The sequence below is a fragment of the Pangasianodon hypophthalmus genome, chromosome 5 (genome assembly GCF_027358585.1).
Source record: "Pangasianodon hypophthalmus isolate fPanHyp1 chromosome 5, fPanHyp1.pri, whole genome shotgun sequence".
Lineage (NCBI taxonomy): Eukaryota > Metazoa > Chordata > Actinopteri > Siluriformes > Pangasiidae > Pangasianodon > Pangasianodon hypophthalmus.
The window spans coordinates 10,915,882-10,934,094 of record NC_069714.1 but is presented as its reverse complement, the minus strand read 5'-3'; the positions used below and the strand labels follow the sequence as shown (position 1 = coordinate 10,934,094).

At 39.2% G+C, this 18,213-nt stretch overlaps 2 protein-coding genes across 2 annotated transcripts; both read right to left on the bottom strand.

The window, feature by feature from the left end:
- Positions 1-2,270: 2,270 nt before the first annotated feature.
- Positions 2,271-11,208, bottom strand: me3 (malic enzyme 3, NADP(+)-dependent, mitochondrial). The gene is made up of 15 exons (XM_026912802.3): positions 11,041-11,208; positions 10,286-10,518; positions 9,030-9,163; positions 8,268-8,417; positions 8,081-8,156; positions 7,833-7,994; positions 7,543-7,646; positions 7,355-7,464; positions 7,167-7,264; positions 6,881-6,994; positions 6,537-6,642; positions 6,186-6,328; positions 5,836-6,009; positions 5,653-5,751; positions 2,271-3,343 (listed from the first exon to the last, which is right to left on the bottom strand). The coding sequence occupies exons 2-15, from the start codon at positions 10,511-10,513 to the stop codon at positions 3,182-3,184; spliced, it is 1,860 nt and encodes a 619-aa protein (XP_026768603.1). The 5' UTR covers positions 10,514-10,518; positions 11,041-11,208; the 3' UTR covers positions 2,271-3,181.
- A 1,008-nt stretch (positions 11,209-12,216) lies between these two features.
- Positions 12,217-17,025, bottom strand: ildr1b (immunoglobulin-like domain containing receptor 1b). The gene is made up of 8 exons (XM_053234066.1): positions 16,717-17,025; positions 15,839-16,009; positions 15,093-15,242; positions 14,884-15,003; positions 14,522-14,668; positions 14,164-14,289; positions 13,130-14,022; positions 12,217-12,880 (listed from the first exon to the last, which is right to left on the bottom strand). Exons 1-8 carry the CDS (start codon positions 16,766-16,768, stop codon positions 12,842-12,844), a joined length of 1,698 nt encoding a protein of 565 aa, XP_053090041.1. The 5' UTR covers positions 16,769-17,025; the 3' UTR covers positions 12,217-12,841.
- Positions 17,026-18,213: the final 1,188 nt, after the last annotated feature.

Below are 18,213 nucleotides of genomic sequence, written 5' to 3'. Positions count from 1 at the left end.
GCAATGGGAAGATCGGATCATTTTACTGACTTGGATCTTTCAGTCTCGTTCAGCAAAATGAACGAAACTTTATTCAAGTCTTTTCATTCATTTGAGCACAATTAAATTGTTCAATTTTCAATAGCCAAATTACCCCAAAATGTCTACTTATGCAAACTCTGATCATATATTCCGAATAAGGAAAAAGGACACATTCTGAGGAACAGAAATGATTAACTCACCACTCAGCTGGATCTTCTGGTCTGGTCACATAACAGCTGCATACGCTATGTACAGGAAGCAGAAATGATTAGTTCACCATGCCCAAGCTTCCACATACACATTATAAAACACACTGAAAACAGAGTAGTGGTTTATGTTATCTGTACAATAGCATCATGAGACATCTCCATGTCTGCTGCTAACAGATGAAATGTGTCAACAACTCTACCCTCACAAACACATACATTTAAGTACAAAGGACTAGGAACAAATGTTTCTAGGTATTAAACTATTACTAAATGGTAGTATTTTAACAGTTAAGAAGTGTTATTATTATTATTTTTAACAAAACTGCAAAGTAACATAATCACATAATCAGTATCAACAACAGGCATTTCATTTCATTCGTTTTGTAATCAGATGTTATTTTGATGTTGATACTTTACAGCCACACATAATACCCAAACCAGTTGAATAGGTAAACTAAATAATTTGTTGATTTACACCTAAAAGCAGTTTAAATAATAAAATTAAATAACAATAGTAGGAATTAAAATTAGTAGGAATAGTAAAAGTAATATTTTAATTATTTTAAAATTTTAAAATTTTAAAAGATACAGATACAAGCTTATGCTTGTCAATGAGGTCTAAAATGTTATTACATTTGAAATTGGCAACAGTGAAGCATGATCTATTACAGCGTTCTTCAAATCTGCAGAGTTTAGCTCCAACCTCCCAAATCACCTGCCTGTAATTTTCTAGTAATCCTGAAGACTATGGTTAGCTTGTTCAGGTGTGTTTGATTAGGGTTGGAGTTAAACTCTGCAGGACAGTGGACCTCAAGGGCCAGATTTGAAGAACCCTGATCTATCATGCTGGTACATTCACTTTAATCTGAGGTTAGCACAATTGTCTTATTTTTGACCTTCAAAAGTATATAAAAAGAAGTGCACTGCATTAAATGTTATCATAAACTGAAGATTATATTATTATATAAGTATCTATAATATACAGTATATTATTTATCTGTGTGTGTGTGTGTGTGACACACACACAATTTTTTGGCCCATTCCAAACTGCTTCAACTCAGTGACGTTCCACAACATTTCTATTGGGTTAAGGTCAGGACTTTGACTTAGCCATTCCAAAATGTTAATTTTTTCTGCTTTAGATTTCCATTCTGCTTCTGCTGTTTTTGCAAAGCTGGGAAAATCTTGCCAAGTCAAGATGTGCCACACTGATAGACTATTACCCAAAAAGACTGAAGGGTGTAATAAAATCAAAAGGTGCTTCAACAATGTATTAGTTTAGGGGTGTGCACCTTTTTTCCATAAAATGTTCGGACATGATTTATCCTGGTTTCTTTCTCTTTTTTTTTTCCCCACATCACAAAACCCTGCCATTTTAACAGGGCTGTGTAGACTTTTTATATCCATTGTATATTCAAAATCCATTTACATATTCTGCCACCCGAGGGTGCTGATGCAAAACAGTCAAGTAGGCATTAGTGCTGTTAATGTTCAATTTTAGTCTGTTCTACTGCAAAGCTGTCATGAAATTGATAATCAAAATTGTTGGCAATGAACACATGGCAAGGAAAATTAATTTTGTATTGGAGTGCTTCAGTTAGTGAGAGGCAGCGGCTATTTATTTTGCCATTATTTTGAATTTGTCTGGTCAGAACTGAGCAAATCAGGGTTTGAAATGCAGATAAGACATATAGTTGCAAAAAAGTGTGTTACGTTGCGTTAGTTTTGGTGTCTCATTTGGTTGATATAAGTACTTGATAACATTCTCATTCTGTGACGGATTATCTGATAAATATCAGTAATGTTGTTGTTAGTGACCTGTTATTTAATTAAACCTCGTTAAGAGTTCTGTAGTAGTATCAGTTGGTTATACAAGGAAATAATTTCTTAAAGAAATATTTTTGGTATTTAGTATATTTTTTAAATAATCCAACTGATCAATTAATAATAATAATAATAAAAAAAGATTAATCCAAAAAATTAGTTGCACAATCCTTCACCTTTCTCCAGATACTCTTTCATCACTACAACACAAACAAGTGTGATTTTATTATTTATTCAAAACAGTTGTTTGCCCTTCCTTGAATATCTGAAAATAGAATTCCTTTGTAGTGTACTACTTATTAGTATAGAATGTTCATAAACTGATAATAGATAGCAACAATCCTTCAAATTGCACTCAGCACAGTACTGCAAATTTCTTAGCAATCCACTCAGGACTTATGGGGTACATCATAATATAAATAGTAATATTTTGAGTTCAACACATAACTCACTGCTACTGTAATTAAATATAGTCATTGACATAATCCACATGACAATACAGACAGTGGATTTTACAATAACAGCAAAAAAGTGGAACAGAGCCAATGTATGATGCAAGGTTGAAAACAAATAAATGTCTCTTGATGGAAATCTTCAACTTATTACTTGCATTTAGTTTGTTCCTACTGGCAGTCACTGTAGACAGATATGACACCCCAGATGCTAGGAGATACTAGCAACTTAACAGGAGATAATGCTGGAGGAAAATCATGCACCAAACGAAGGAGTGTTTTGAAAAAGAGGAATCTTATATACAACTAGACAGGAGTGCACAGTCAAAACAGTGTGGCGCTAATCATGGAGTGGCATAAAATTAATACTTAAAAATTATTTTAAATAGATTTTAAATGTGCTCTTGTATTGGAGACTTTGCTGCCACTGGTTTTGTCCAAGCTTTCAGCTTCAGCATTTAATGAATTACGCAGTCAGACCATGTGGCACCTGCAAACAGAGGCAATGTTTCAAGCGTAGGAGGTCTTAATTTCAAACTAGCTAAAATTCTAGATATAGGGAAGGAAAAAATATATTATGAATATAAAAGCAAGGTAGATGATGAGCTGAGGCATGGCACTGAAATGTGGCTCCCTCTGAGAAGTATGAGAGAGAGAAGCTAGCAGCCAGAGAAACTACACATCCTGAACCGCCATGGCCTCCTCTGGCCAAGTGTAGGAGTCCAGTGTAAAGGAGTCATAGTCAGAGCTGTAGACATGTGACAATACGAAGGCTTCTTTATCCTTGGGCTCAGGATACCATGAAGCAATATCATGTTTATAAGCATAATCCACAATCTGAAAGAGAAGCACAACAGCGGGACATTAAGGGGAAATAAATGTTCAGATATCACAAGACGTGTAATTTACTACTCACAAAACTTTTTTTCTTATTTGATTTTACTTACTTTTTTTTTTTTCTTTTTTTTATTAGTTAGGCCTACTGGTAGTTGTGCCAATTCCTATGACAACTACTAATGTGGGGGAGTAAAGGCTAACATGTTGCTTCTTCCAAGGTGTGAAGCCAGTGCATCTTTTCAGAAATGCTGCATAAGCAACTGAACATGCTGAAGATAAGATAACACTTTATTGATCCCAACGGGAAATTAAAGGAGACGGCTAACTCCTCTATTCTTTATACATAAGCTAGCAGACATCTACAACTGGATGTAGGTAATGAGATTGATGTAGGGAGAGAGGTGAAGGCCATCCTTCCCACCCAAAGAGCAGGGTCAGTTATGTTCTTTTGTACTCCCATTCACTGATGGGCATATTGTCAGGAATTGGTTAGGGCACTGAGCCACTGATTAGTATCATCAGGCATCATCAGATTGCCACAGTTGGGCACTTGAGAAAGGGTCTTTAACCCTCAACTGCTCAGTTATATCCTCTCTCAGTTATAAGTCGCTTAGGATAAAAGAGTAAACTTTAGACCATAGTGCCAGTCCAGAGCGATCATGGCTCAGTTCTTAAAAAAAAAAAAAAACCTGGGCAATAGATTATAACCACATATAAGATACAGTGGATATAAACATTATACATCCCTATAAAAATGAAACCAAGATAAATCATGTTAGATCTTTTTCCACCTTTGATGTGATATAGCAATCAACACAGTTCAAGTGAAAAACAAATATAAATCTCTTTTTGGGGAAAAAAAATAACAATAACCTGGTTGCACATGTGTGCACACCCTTTTATAATGAGGCATGTGACTGTGCTTGGAATTAACCAATCACATTCAAACTCATATTTAAGAGTAATTATTATACACATGTCATCAATGAAGTGATTCTGATTAAGCCCAAATAAATATCAGCTGTTTCTGCAGGATTTTCTTGACATCTTCTTGGTTTCATCTGATTGCTGAAGCCACAAAGCATGTACTTGATCTCATTGTCGAACGGTACCGATCAGGAGAGGGGGAGAAAAGAATTTCCAAAACATTAGTTGTACCATAGAACACTGTGAAGGCCATTGTTAACAAGTGGAGAAAATGGGGCACCACAGTGACATTACCAAGATCAGGATGTCCCTCCAAAATAGATGAAAGGACTGAAGGACTGGTCACTCCCTGCAGGTGACAATCTCGCATATTCTTCACGTCTGGGATATGGAGTAGGGTGGCTAGACAGAAACCCTCTTTTCATGAAAAAAAATATCAAAGCCTGCCTAAATTTTGCCATGAACATGGCAAAATGTGTTCTGGTCTGATGAGACCAAGGTAGACCTTTTTAGGCATAATTCTAAAAGACATGTTGGGTGCAGAAAGCTTATCACCCAAATTACACCAGACCCACGGTGAAGCATGGTGGTGGCAGCATCACACTATGGGGCTGCTTCTCTTCAGCTGGAAGTGGGGCTCTAATCAAGATAGAGGGAATCCTAATACCAATCTAATTTGGCACAAAACCTGCAGTCCTCTGTTAAACAGTTGAAGATGAAGAAAAATTTCACCTTCCAGCACGATAATAACCCAAAGCAAAATTCCAAGTCAACAAAAATATGGCTTCAGAAGAAGAAGATCAACATTTAAAATGGCCCAGTCAGAGCCCAGATCTAAATCCTATCAAAAACCTGTGGAATGACTTGAAGAGGTCTATGCACAGGAGATCCCCTCACAATTTAATAGAGCTGGAGCATTTTTGCAAGGATGACTGGAATAAAATTGCCAAATCAAATTGGTACTCTTACCCAAAAAGACTGAGTTCTATATTACAAACAAAAGGTGATTTAACAAAGTATTAGTTAAGGGGAGTGCAACCAGGTTATTGTGATTTTTTTTTTCTTTTTCTCCTAAAATGTTTCTATTTAAATTTCCCTTGAATTTTGTTGGCTGCTATATCTATATATATGCTGCTATATGCTATATATATGTTAAAAGTGGAAAAATATTTAACATGATTTATCTTGGTTTCAATTCTTACACCATAAAAACCTGGTTAATTTTAGCAGGGGTGTGTAGACTTTTTATATCCACTGTAACTACATTTGGATTAGTGTATTACAATATCTCTACAACAGCTTACTATGACTTATAGGTGCTCAGATGAAGAGATAGCAAAAAGAAAAATGGTGTTGTTGCAAGATTAATTCCTGTCACTAACCTTCAAGGCTATCTTGAAGGACACTTCTCTGATGGTGCTGAGAGGGGGGTATAATCTGCCTTCAGCCAGATGTTCCTCTGTAACCATGTCAGCTATTGCCTGATACACACATCAAAAGATGTACTCAGTCTAATTTTTTTTATAGAGAGATACATCTGATCATTTTATTTAAAATGCATTTACCTCTGCTGTGGTGAGGAAAATGTCATCCGATATATGACGCACCCCACAAGCAATGACACCCAGTGCAACACCAGGGAACACATAAGCGTTGTTACCTTGTCCTGGGTAGAAAATGCGTCCATCTGAAAGAGTCACCTTCGTGAAAGGGCTACCGCTGGCAAAGATTCCACGACCCTGACAACAATCAGTTTACACATGTTTTATATCAGGAAGTGCAATGTTACTAGGAGCAGACTATCATAATCCTGTCATAAAGCATGATATGATCAATGTGCCCTTTATCTTTAAACTCAGTCAAGCATGTACATTGACTCTTTAAGGTAGTGTGAGACCTGGCAGGTCTGCGCTACCTCTGTGAGTGTGTAACACTGCTCTGCGGTGCACTCTGCTTTACTGGTGGGATTGCTGAGAGCAAATATGATGGGCCTCTCATTGAAGGATGCCATGTCCTTTATAATATTCTCTGTGAAAGCTCCACCAATGGCGGCAACACCTACACGAAGAAAATCAAAATACGTTTGTGACATTACTGAAATGTTTACTTATCCATGAACCTACATGAGTGTGCTGCAAATATTGCACTGTAAAAGTTCTCTTAATGAAAAAAAGATGTAACCTGTGAATGACCTTACACATTCTGTTCACAAAACATTAACCAATGCCATCTGATTGCTGTACTGTACAATACAATGCATAATTACCAATAATAGCTGTAGGCTTAATGGTCTTCACCACCTCCTCCAGGGTCTTTATATGAGGATGCTCATGAGCAAACTCTTCCTTCTCATGGTTCAGGTGACTTCTGCCCTGAAGGGCACAAGCCATAACAGAAGTGCTTAACATGCTCTGTACAGTGCACGTAGAACTGACTGTTTTCCATAGAAATGACATATAATTTGAATCATGTAATTAAATTCTACACCTTAATTAAGTCAGCATAGAGATCCATTTCCAGGTATGGTGTAGGAGGGCAGACACAATTTAGCATAATGATAATGGAAGCATGTGTACAGACTACTTAGAGGGTTACCTAACTAACAGTTACCTTAACGATTAGTCCTTTAGAGTCCACCATCCAGATCTTCTTTATAGCATCAGCATGGGACACTCCCTCCTTAGCCATGGCCATGGTGATCAGATGAGCAATACCCATAGCAGCCTGACCACATGATTAACAATAACCAATCAAAATTGCTGGATCCATCATAATTAGACTCTGCTCCTTCTAACATAAGTAGTAAACAAATTTGAGATGGTTCACTTCAGAGAGCAAAGTTACATGTGTTCTATATCTCTGAAAAGGCAACAGTGCATTTAGTCGAAAACAGTACCTCTCCTGCTCCTTGAAACACAAAAGTGTGATCGGACAGTTTGTTTTTGGTGATTTTCAGAGCAGCAAGAATTCCGGCAACAGCCACTGATGCTGTTCCTGATAGGGTAATATTTTATTTAGTGATTTATTTATTTACACACTGGTTTCTGAAATGTTATGCTGTTCAAATTTGAGATTTGAACCTACCTTGGATGTCATCATTGAAGGTGCAATAACGGTTGCGGTACTTGTTAAGAATGCGGAAGGCATTGCTGTTGGCAAAATCCTCAAACTGAATCAGACAGTTCATCCCATATCTGCAGCACAGACCAGTGTTAATCATTTTCTAAGCCATCAGCTTTCAGAACTGACACTCTGATAGGCTTGGTACTCACTTGTCTGTGACAGCCTGCATGAACTCATCAATAAGGTCATCATATTCTTTTCCTCTCACCCGTTTGTGCTTCAGTCCAATGTACAAGGGATCATTCAAAAGAGTCTGACCAGAACAGATAAATTATTCAATTAACCAGACACATTCTAGTGTGTTCTGAGATGGGACAGAGATTATCCTATGTGATTTTTCATTTATTAAAATTTGTAATTTGCTTGAAACTGATATGCTGAACCAGTTCAGTGACACTGAAGCTAAAGCTGAATTAATACTATAAAAAGTGCTGTGTACCTCGTTGTCAGTACCCACATCCAACAGCACAGGCAGGCACTGATGAGGGTGCACTCCTCCACAGGCTGTATAAAGAGCCAGTTTGCCCACTGGAATACCCATTCCATAGCTACCGAGGTCTCCAAGCCCGAGGATCCTCTCACCGTCAGTTACCACAATGGCCTAATAAAGCACACACACATACATGCAAATAAAATAATTGAAAATGCCCCATCATACCCCTACACATAGTCTTTCTGTGTTAATACCTTGATGTTCTCTTCTGGCCATGAGTTCAACATGGTGGCTATGTGGCCCTTGTCATGAATGGTAATAAAAAGTCCTCTGGAAGACACAGATAGAACCACTATTAGTGAATAATCTCTAATAATACTGTTCTTTTAAATGTAAAATATGTGTCAGTGTACACAGAATTATGTTTGTGATGTGTCCAACCGTGGTCTCCTGAATGCCAGGCCATACTGCTGGCAGGCCAGTCCCACAGTGGGAGTATAAACTATAGGCATAAACTTCTCAATGTCTGAGGTCAACAGACGATAAAAGAGCTTTTCATTCCTGTCCTGCAGGGTCATCAGCAAAATATATCTGGGGGGTAAAAAAAAAAAAAAAAAAAGAAAACATAAAACATTTCCTTTGTGTACAGTAAATAAAACCAGGTAAAATAGGTATGTGTCCAGGTTGGAAGCTTATTTTAATTTCTGGGTGCATACCATACTGAACACTGCTTATCGGTCAAACACAGGCTTTACATAATGAACAACTCTCTTAACTTACCATTTTTGAAAATCTAAGATGTAATTACTTTCAGCACTTCCTTTATTTTTTATACAAATGAATCAAATACAACAAGGAAATGTATTTTGTACATGTACTTTTTATTTCTAAGTGTATTTTGTAGAATGGGCAAAATAGAATCAAAATATGAAACTGCATTTTGTTTGCATTGAGCTGGTTTAAACAGCTACATTAATGTTAATTATGTGTTGTTGCAATATGCTGAAATGATGCACAGTTTGACTCATTTAAGTTATTTTACAGTTATAGTTATAGCTCCTGCAGTGTGTAGGAAACACAGACCAGGAACTTCTCCAGTAACTCTGTAGTTGTCATTCAGTTTATTACACAGTGGATGAGATATTTATATGCTTTTAGGGTAACAAAGTGTAATTCAAAATCATAGGGTTATGCAAACATTACTTGTCAAGGGGGTTGGTACGTGTCTCATAGCTCTTCATGACACGGAGCACCTGGACGTCTTGGGAGATAAAGCATGGAGGCAGAAGGCCATGGATGCCCAGCTGGAGCCTCTCCTCCAGAGTAAACGCCATGCCCTTTAAGTCCAGAACCACAGCACAGTGAATCACAACTGCAAATTGTTACAGGGCAAAAACCCCAGTCATCCCATTATCTGCTTCAAATAAAGTACTCTAATTGCTTTTGGTTCTGTCTCTAAGTCTGGCCAAACTTCCACCAGCAAGGAAACACACACCACATATTGAGTCTATTTATTTCTGACCAATGGAAATTCTGTCTCACTGACCCACCCCTGTTACGCTGCCTACTCACTCACTCTCTCTCGACTATGTGGATTTGACTGTCCTTGTTTTTAACTGTTTTTGTCTCTCTAAAAAAAAATCTGGCTTCCTACTTCATAAACAAAACAGACAGTACAAATGAAAGCATTTTAAGAGATTAGTTCATGACACACTCAAAAAAAACCACTGAGTCATATCCTGCAGTATACCTTCCACTTCTCCATAACTCATGAATTAGTTCAGTGCTTCAGGCTGCTTTGGCATGTGCATTTCTGAGATCTAATCATGGTCTTTTAAGGTCTAAAGACCTACTTCAGACAAAATCTAGGACAACATATCTTTTTTTTGCCATTTATTCTTTGACCACATAACTATGGCTTTGAGTTTGTACTTGTTAGTTAATATCTAGACTACTCTAACACTAGTAAACACCAGCATTAGTGTCTGTTCTTTCAGATTATGATTCCTTACAGATTCCCTAAGTACTCTGGAATTTATATTGTTGCACTTTTAGTTATTTGCATTTTTAGTAAGTTGTTCTGGAAAAAAAGCATCTGTTAAATGACTAAATATTAATGTAATACGTATTCCACACAATACTGTATAACAGATGATGAGAATCCGGATGATGTGTCTAAATAAAAAGCAAAAGTGGCTTTATGCTATTAAGTCTCATATCATTAAGCTGTCCAGTTTTAACAGGTCTATGCTCTGCTTTCTCTTCTGTGAACATTCATGATATCTTATCATTGCTTTGATAAAGTGCATATATTGCACCTTGTATATCAGAGCTTCAGTTTCCTTAGAAACCTTTTCTCATTCTTAGATGTATAACTGAGCATCAGCACCCTGCTTTGCCTCACATATGGATGCACAAGCAGTGGGGCTTGCATCCTTCCTTGGCATGCAACTCATTACCTTATTGAGGTGGGGGTTCCTTGTGATGTCATAACCCCGCTTTTTGGTCCTGATGCTGCTGGGGTTGGAGCTCGCAGCTGAGTGACACACTCTTTGTGCACCTAGCAATGACCTGGTGAGTCCATGACCCAAAGGAAGAGCCGAAGGAGTGCTGTTGGCCAACACGCGGATAGAGTTGGTGGTCTGTCTGCACAGAGACAGCACACTCTTTCCAGAGAGTGAGTTCATGGTTCCTAAAGAGAGAGAGCGTGGAAAGAATGTGGATCGACATTTCACCATACATCATCTTCAAACAAAGCACTATGACTAGGGCTGCATCCCTGTTGCTTTCTTTTGGACACAATAGTGCACCACGTAGGGGGTAGAAGCCATTACTTCATAGCCAAGGTAGTGCACCTATGTAGGGAGTATGAAAACATTTAGGCGACTTCGGCAAGTTCGTCCTTTAGTAAACACCACCACAAACGCAGAGATGATGAAGCGTCTGAGTTTAGGAAAACAGACAACGGGCGTTGCCTAAACAATAACTCACTACAGTATGCACTCAGTTTTTGCCTTTTAAAGCGACACTGGGTTTAAGAAAGTCGCTATATAAATTTGTTATTATTAATAGTAGCAGTAGTAGTAGTAGTAATAGTAATATATCAATTAATACACAAAGGGCGCATTAACTAAATGGTTGTTATGCTTTTCTGTTATCGCTGCTAGCGATGACTGCAAACACACCCACTCAGAAAAATAACAGCAGTAAATACCTGAGAAATCCCAATCGCTTTGCCTTCTATTCTGTGTAACAGCTTAGAACTGCATACGATTTTAGACAGATGTTACTTCCCGTCTGCTGTTGTTTACTGGTGAGGGATACAGCCGCTCCAACAGCCGGTTCAAGCTTGTTTGACATTGACGCTTTCACTTCCTAACACTCCGGGATCTGGCCCCGCCCTCTTTCCCTCACAGCTAGCCAATCAGCACGGACGACGCATGGCGGACAGGTTTTATATCCAAATAGAATGCTGGGTCTTGAGGCGCATACTACCGCACTAAATAGTATGCAAGAATACTACGCATACTTTTAAGTACGGTAATATACCGTTTGGGACATGGCCTGTTATTTGTAGCCTTACCTTCCCCGAGCCGGCTGCTCACGTCAACCATCTCGGAGATGAAAGGAAAAAACGTTCACACGCTATTTTGTTCAAGCCACGTCATGAACACATGCACGATATTTTGTTTTTAGTTTTTTTTTTTGCCAAACAATAATGACAAGATGGACATTCATCTTTATTCTTCCTTGCAAGACAAACAAAATTAAAGAACATCCGCACATACAGCCAATTATTCATTCATCTTCAGTTTATTCTGTGGATCTGGAGTCTATCCCAGAAACACTAGGCCTCGAATACACCCTGAATGAGACACCTGTTAAAAATCTTGAAAGGAATTCCACTGCCTCTTATCAGAACATAGAAAATAGGTAACTATATATAGACTGTAGTTGTTTGCTATGCAAGTTACTTGGTGGTACCACAGTCATTAGTTGAATTACATCTCTCAAATAATCAACATTTCTAGCTCTGTAGCATTCAACTTATCAAGGTTAAATTACTGGTTAAAAATTCTTGACTTTGTTAATAATTAGCTATTGCAGCCCTAAATCATTTAAGATCTTATTTTGATTAGACAAAATTCAAATTATACTCCAGTCACAAAACTTTTGGGAGGACAGTGAGGTCAGAAACAAACACAAACACACACACACACACACACACACACACACACACACACACACACACACACACTATCCAACTATCCTTCATATCCAACACAAGGCTCAAATCCCACATTCAGTCACCAACGATCAAGTCCCTTATAAACTCCAACATGCTCAGGGTGATTCTTCTTTTTTAACAGAAAAATAAGGATAGGCAAAATGCATTTAAAATAAAAATGTATTTATAGAATACAAGTTAAGTGAATATTAGGTTCCAGAAAAGGTTAAAAGAAACTGGGCTAGTTTTCTGAGGGGATAAGGATGTAGAGCATGTAGAACGGTGTGGCTACTCACAGAGTAAGGTGTAATTATAACATTATAACAAACTGTGTCTAACTAGAATTCCTTCATTGTGTAATCAAACAGCACCAAGTATGAGACAAAACCTGCTGCATAACAAAAAAGGATTCAAACTATACAGATATTCCAAAATTCTAAAATGAAATCAGCTTGTAAAATTAGTTATTTAGTAAAAAAAAAAAAAAAAAAAAAAAAAAAACACAACAATAAAAATCTTTAGCTGAAATGCAACCCATTGAAGTATAAAAACCAAACAGTATTTGAAAATACAGAGCATACACTGAACCATATAAAAACAGAGGATATGAATCTTAAAATTACAAAACTTCATTCTATTCTTCTTGTACCTCTGGCCTAGTGCTGTTTATTCTTGCATGATCTCAGAATGTTCTTCAGAATGATACGTGCAACACTCCCTATTACAGAAACAGTCATGCTTACTTAGGCACTCACTGGGAAAATACAGTACAAAGCACGAAGAGGCTTCAGATGACAACGCTGACACCACTGCGAGAGCTCTTGTCCTAAGACACATAGAAAGGAAGGATGGCATAGTGGTTGGGTAAAGACACAGGCAAGGGGAAAGAAAATTTGAGAGGTGGTATAAGAACATGAAAGACAAAAGGAGAGAGACAGGCAAGGGGGATGGGGGCATAGGGATGGGAGTTAGAGTTAGTATGATATCATGTAAAAAAAATAAATAAATAAAATAAATAAATAAAAAACAGACCATTTAGATTAGATACCTCCAATCACTACCCTAAAATTCTCACCGAGTTGTGTTCACTGGTCCTCTTGCTACGGCCCGGCTGGATTTCAACTGCAGAGTAACTAGGTGGTTTCTCAGGCCAAGCTCTGTCTCGCGATCTTGATACCCCTCTGTGACCATCATCCTCCTCCTCTGAGCTCCAGAAGCCTCCCTGAGGTGTGGGAGAGTAGCTCCTGTCTCGTTGAGAAGTTGCCCTTTGCAGTTCCCTTATTAGCTCGGCTTTGCTGCGAGCACGTGGGCGAGAACTCTGTGTGCCTCTATCTCCCCTGTGTTCTTGTGAGCCTCGGCCCAACCGCCTGTCATTCCAGTCAGATTCATCGCTGTAGCTGCGCAGGATCCCACGCCGTGATGACCCAGGATACCGGGAATTGTCACGGTTATGACCTGCGTGGTGTGAGCTGCCACTTGACTGACTGGAGAGTTGGGGTACCCCATGGTTCTCCCTTGGGCCCCTGCGAGAGGTCAGGCTTGGTGCCCGGCCCATGATGGGGGGCAACTGGATGACCCTGCGCTCTACACCATGCACACCCATTTCATCCAAAGCTGAAAGCATACTAGGAGGTCCGGGGGAGAAAGGCACGGTCTGTGTTAATGGCTGCATGGGTTGTACATTTTGCACAGGTTGGGGCTGAAGGACTACATGCTGAGGAGCCGGGGCCTGAAGATGGGTTGCCACATACTGAGCTGGAGGCTGAAAAAGTGGGGTTCCCACATCCATTCCCCTCACCTGACTCTCCAGGAAGTCTAGCATCTGACTGTTGCCATGGACACTACTACGCACACTCCCATTGGCTTGGACACCATGCGGAAGTACCATAGGCGGGCCAGGTTGCAGGGCAGGAACAGCCACTGGTGCCATTGGTATATTGTGTTTAGAAGAATGTTCTGAGAAAGAACCTGTTAGTGACAGATTTGAGCAAATTATGTCTATCATAATCATAATAAGTGGAAGCCTGGTGGAAAAAGGAGTTTTAGTGTAACTGAATCACTTCAATAGGTCATAAGTGCATGACAAATTGATGAGGTTGTGTTGCACACCTGAGTAGAGCAGAGGGTTTGCCTGAGAAGATCCATTAGACCCAACGGGGGCATAAATAGGTTGGCCATGGAGCCAGGGAGCCATGGCTTTCTGAGCCTCACGCATCATCCTGTGTTGCATCACCACTACAGAGAGGCAAGAGAGAGTAAAGGACCGTTAATACATGTCATTAGTTTTACAAGCATTCTACATTCTTACACATATACAACAGACAAACAATTTTAAAAGTCTGTCTTTGTACTTTACACTGTAGAAATGCTATACATTGATTTTGTGATACTTTGCTGCAGTCTGCCATCCACTGAGAAGTGTCTGAGTGGCTTTAGCACTGATGTTAAGTTTGTGTATGGTTTGTACCTTTCTCTGGGCAGCAGCATGTTCTTGGACAGCATGGGCAGCGAACATAGCAGCAGCAGTTCTGAGGGCAGCATTGACAGCAGCAGATACAGAAAAGTGTGATCAGAAGCAATGCCCCAAGAATGATCAACAGCACAGTCAGCCAATCTGAAACAAGAATAGACAGCATATTACATTCTATTCATTAACAACTTTGCTAATGCTTCTTAATAAGCACTCTCAGTATGTAAGGAATGTGCATAAGATGCCACGAAACTGCTTTACTTTGGGATTCATAGAACAATACCAAAATTGTACTGTGTTCCTTGTGACCAAGTTATATGACCAAAAATGTTACAAGAACTTAAACCAGTACCACTTACGGTACACAATGAGTTTGATTTCCCGATCAGAGTCTCCGATGGTGTCTCCAGCTGCATCAATGGAACAGAAATACACACCATTATCCCACCACATGACCTCAGTGATGACCAGATCAGCTTCTGCAAATAAGCACAATAAACCCAAATTAATCTCAACTCACGTTACATGTTCTGAGTCTGTCTTAGTGTTTTGACTAGTGCTAGCTCACTGTTTTGGATGGTGATTTTGCGTTCACGGTATTCTACCCCCAGTATGGGCTCATTGGTGCCTCTCTTCTGGACAACTGTGCGGACAGTGCGTTGGCGGTCGGGACAGTCATTGGCTGGGTCTTGTCCCAGACTCAGAGCCGCCTGGTACGCTGGACACACAGAGAACAGAAATATTTACTCTGACTGATGTAACATTACATTAATATTAAAATGTTGTTCAGGGATTTTAGCCCTTCTTTTATAGAATTAGTTCTCTGTTCAGTTTATTAATATAATCATCCTCTTTCTCCTCCTTCCACCTTTCCTGCTGGGAGTTGCAGTGGCAACTGGCTGAAAAGGTCAACCCAGATTTCTGTAACCTTTGACACATATTCCAGTTCCTCAAGGGGGATCCCCAGATGTTTCCAAGCTCCAAGTCCCAACTGAGATATAATCTCTCCTGGGTCTGCACCAGGATCTTGGAAGGACATGCCCCATACAGCTGCAAAAGGGCTGCCCAGGTGACCTGAGGGCATTCTACTAGCAGTTCAAATTCAAGGGTCTCCCAGGCTCACCCTATCACAGATAATAAGCCCAGCAACTCTGCAGAGAAAGCTTATTTCTGCCACATGCTTATTAACAGTATTGCACACAATACAAAAATGGTGTTACTGTTAGTGCAATTGATTAGGAGCAATATAAAGGAAATGGGGGGAAAAACCTCTAAAACTGTATGTTTTCAGTTCAAGTGCACAGCAAAGTGTACCTGTTGAGTAGTACTGCAACACCGGGTCCAAGCAGAAGGACTTGTAGCGCCATGTAACCAGCACGTCTTGCTGGCTGACTGAAGTAGAGTAGTCACAGCGTAAGATGACCGAGGCAAACAGAGTGGTGCTCCGTTCTGTCTGTGGAACTGTCACCTGGATGGCAAGCACTTCTAAATAGAATAGAAGTAACGCTTAAATAAAATCACTTAGGCCTATATGAAACTATCTGAAAAACACTCTGGTCACTTTATTAGGTACCATCAGTGGAAAGGGACCACCTTTAGACCACCAATTCCATGCTATTCATAGTTTGGGGTTATTATATAGCAGTATGTTACTGATGGTCTTCTAAACACAGCAGTGATTTTATATACAATATTTTGTGCCTGTCTTTTGTATATATTTTTTGACAATCAGATTGCTTGGACAAAAGTTTTTCTTGTACAATTACAATCAGTGTTTCTGAAGCTATTTAAAAAAATTAAAAATAAAAAAAAAAAAGGAAAGGAAAGGAAAATGCACTCTTATGGTATGTCAACATCGTTTGGATTGCTGCTAAGAAACAGGCTAAATAAACTAGAATGAACGATAATACGAGCTTTAACTGGGCCTCTGTAGGTAATAGCCTATGTCTATTTGTACAAACGTTCACAAACAAGAGACGACCTTTAGAAATCTCTGTAAATTACGTTACACCAAAAACATGCTCAACGACTGATCAATGCCTGTCACGTGATCATGTTTCTTCATTAAGACCTCAAAACATGACTTTCTGATATTTTAACGGACTTCTCAAACCTCTACAAAAGCAGTGACTGTGTGTTTTGTTTGTTTGTTTGTTTTTAAAGATACATAAATAGATAGTAGCTCTATTTACCTGTAGAAAAAAGGTAGCAGAACAGCGCCGCTGTTAGCGTCGGCTTCTCCATGGTTTTGCCACGCACTAAGTTCTCTTCGGTATTTTCACCCAAATATCATACAAGTCGATTAGTTCGCTTAAGTGGCTTATCTAAAGGAAGCATATTTAAAAAACAATTAACGATATCTTCGAATATCTTGCACTTGCTTCACTCAGTTTGCAGGTGTAAAAGTATCTGTCCAGGCAGGCCGTACTTTCGGATACCTCCCCTCCCCCATAGACAGTGACATCACTCACCTCACCCGTGCACAGGTGCATCTGTACACAGCACCACACAACATGGCCGAAACCCTCTTTAACAATAGCTACTCACTCCTTACATTATAGCCCTAATTAGTTACTAAATAACTGAATATACACCCTATGTCGTTTGTAATGGCAAAATCACTGCATTTAATTAGTCGTGTGCAGTATAACCGCTGTTTCGTCTGATGTAAATGAAATAAAACAGTTGTTTTGAATGCTCACCACAAGATGGCGGTTAGCGGTTGTCAACCTTAAAACATATAGGATTAAGTTTCTGGGCAACGAAGCAGTGTACATGCCAGTCGAGTCTGGTGCATGTTTAGGCTACCTCAGAGGAACCAACATGTGTTTATTTTATTATTTGTGAAAGGTAACTTTTAAGAAAAAAAAGTTTATACTAGTAATATTCATACTACCTGCACATTTCATGTTTTGGTTATACTACACTCTATATATTCAAGTTGCTACACTAAATGAGAGTTGCTCTGTGGAATTACTTGAGAACACACAAGATAATTTTCCTGCCCAAGGTGTGTATGACAGATATGCTGTCTTATGCATGTCTCAGCACACTGATGCATGTAATCATACACTGTGAATCCAGTTTGATCAGCCTTATTGGTACACAGGAACTATAAAATTACCCAAGAATGCAAAAGTGCAAAAAGTTAGGAGAGTTCCTGCTCAGTGCATATTACAGTGTCTCTGTGATTAGTACTGAGGTGAGAAGTCTTATAAATCCTGCATTTCATGACACAGAAAACATAATTTTGGCAACTTGTTAGATGGAATATGTCTAAGTAGCAGAAAGGAAGAAAGAAACAGCCAACATGTTTAAACCCAGTAAAGGCCCAGGTTGTGGCCTGTGTGTATAACATTAGAGTCCCACTGAGGTGCACATAAATGTGACATCCCAGAACACCTGTGAGCACCAGTTTCATATAGCTTCCTGCTATTGTCATCTCATTTCCTGGAAAAGAAGAATCCTTTCCTCTGCAGGTCCTGTCTAGCTTCCTGCTTGGCTCTGAGTAAGCATTGCCGAATACATGACCTGTGTTGTTTCTGAGTTGCTTCTTCTACTGCACAGTGCAAATCCAAGCAGTGGATTGCTACACAGTGAGCACTGTTACAGATCAATTATCCTGAGCGAACTGACTGATTACAGATCAATTATCGTTCTTAATAATGAAGTGTGTGTACATGAGCAGT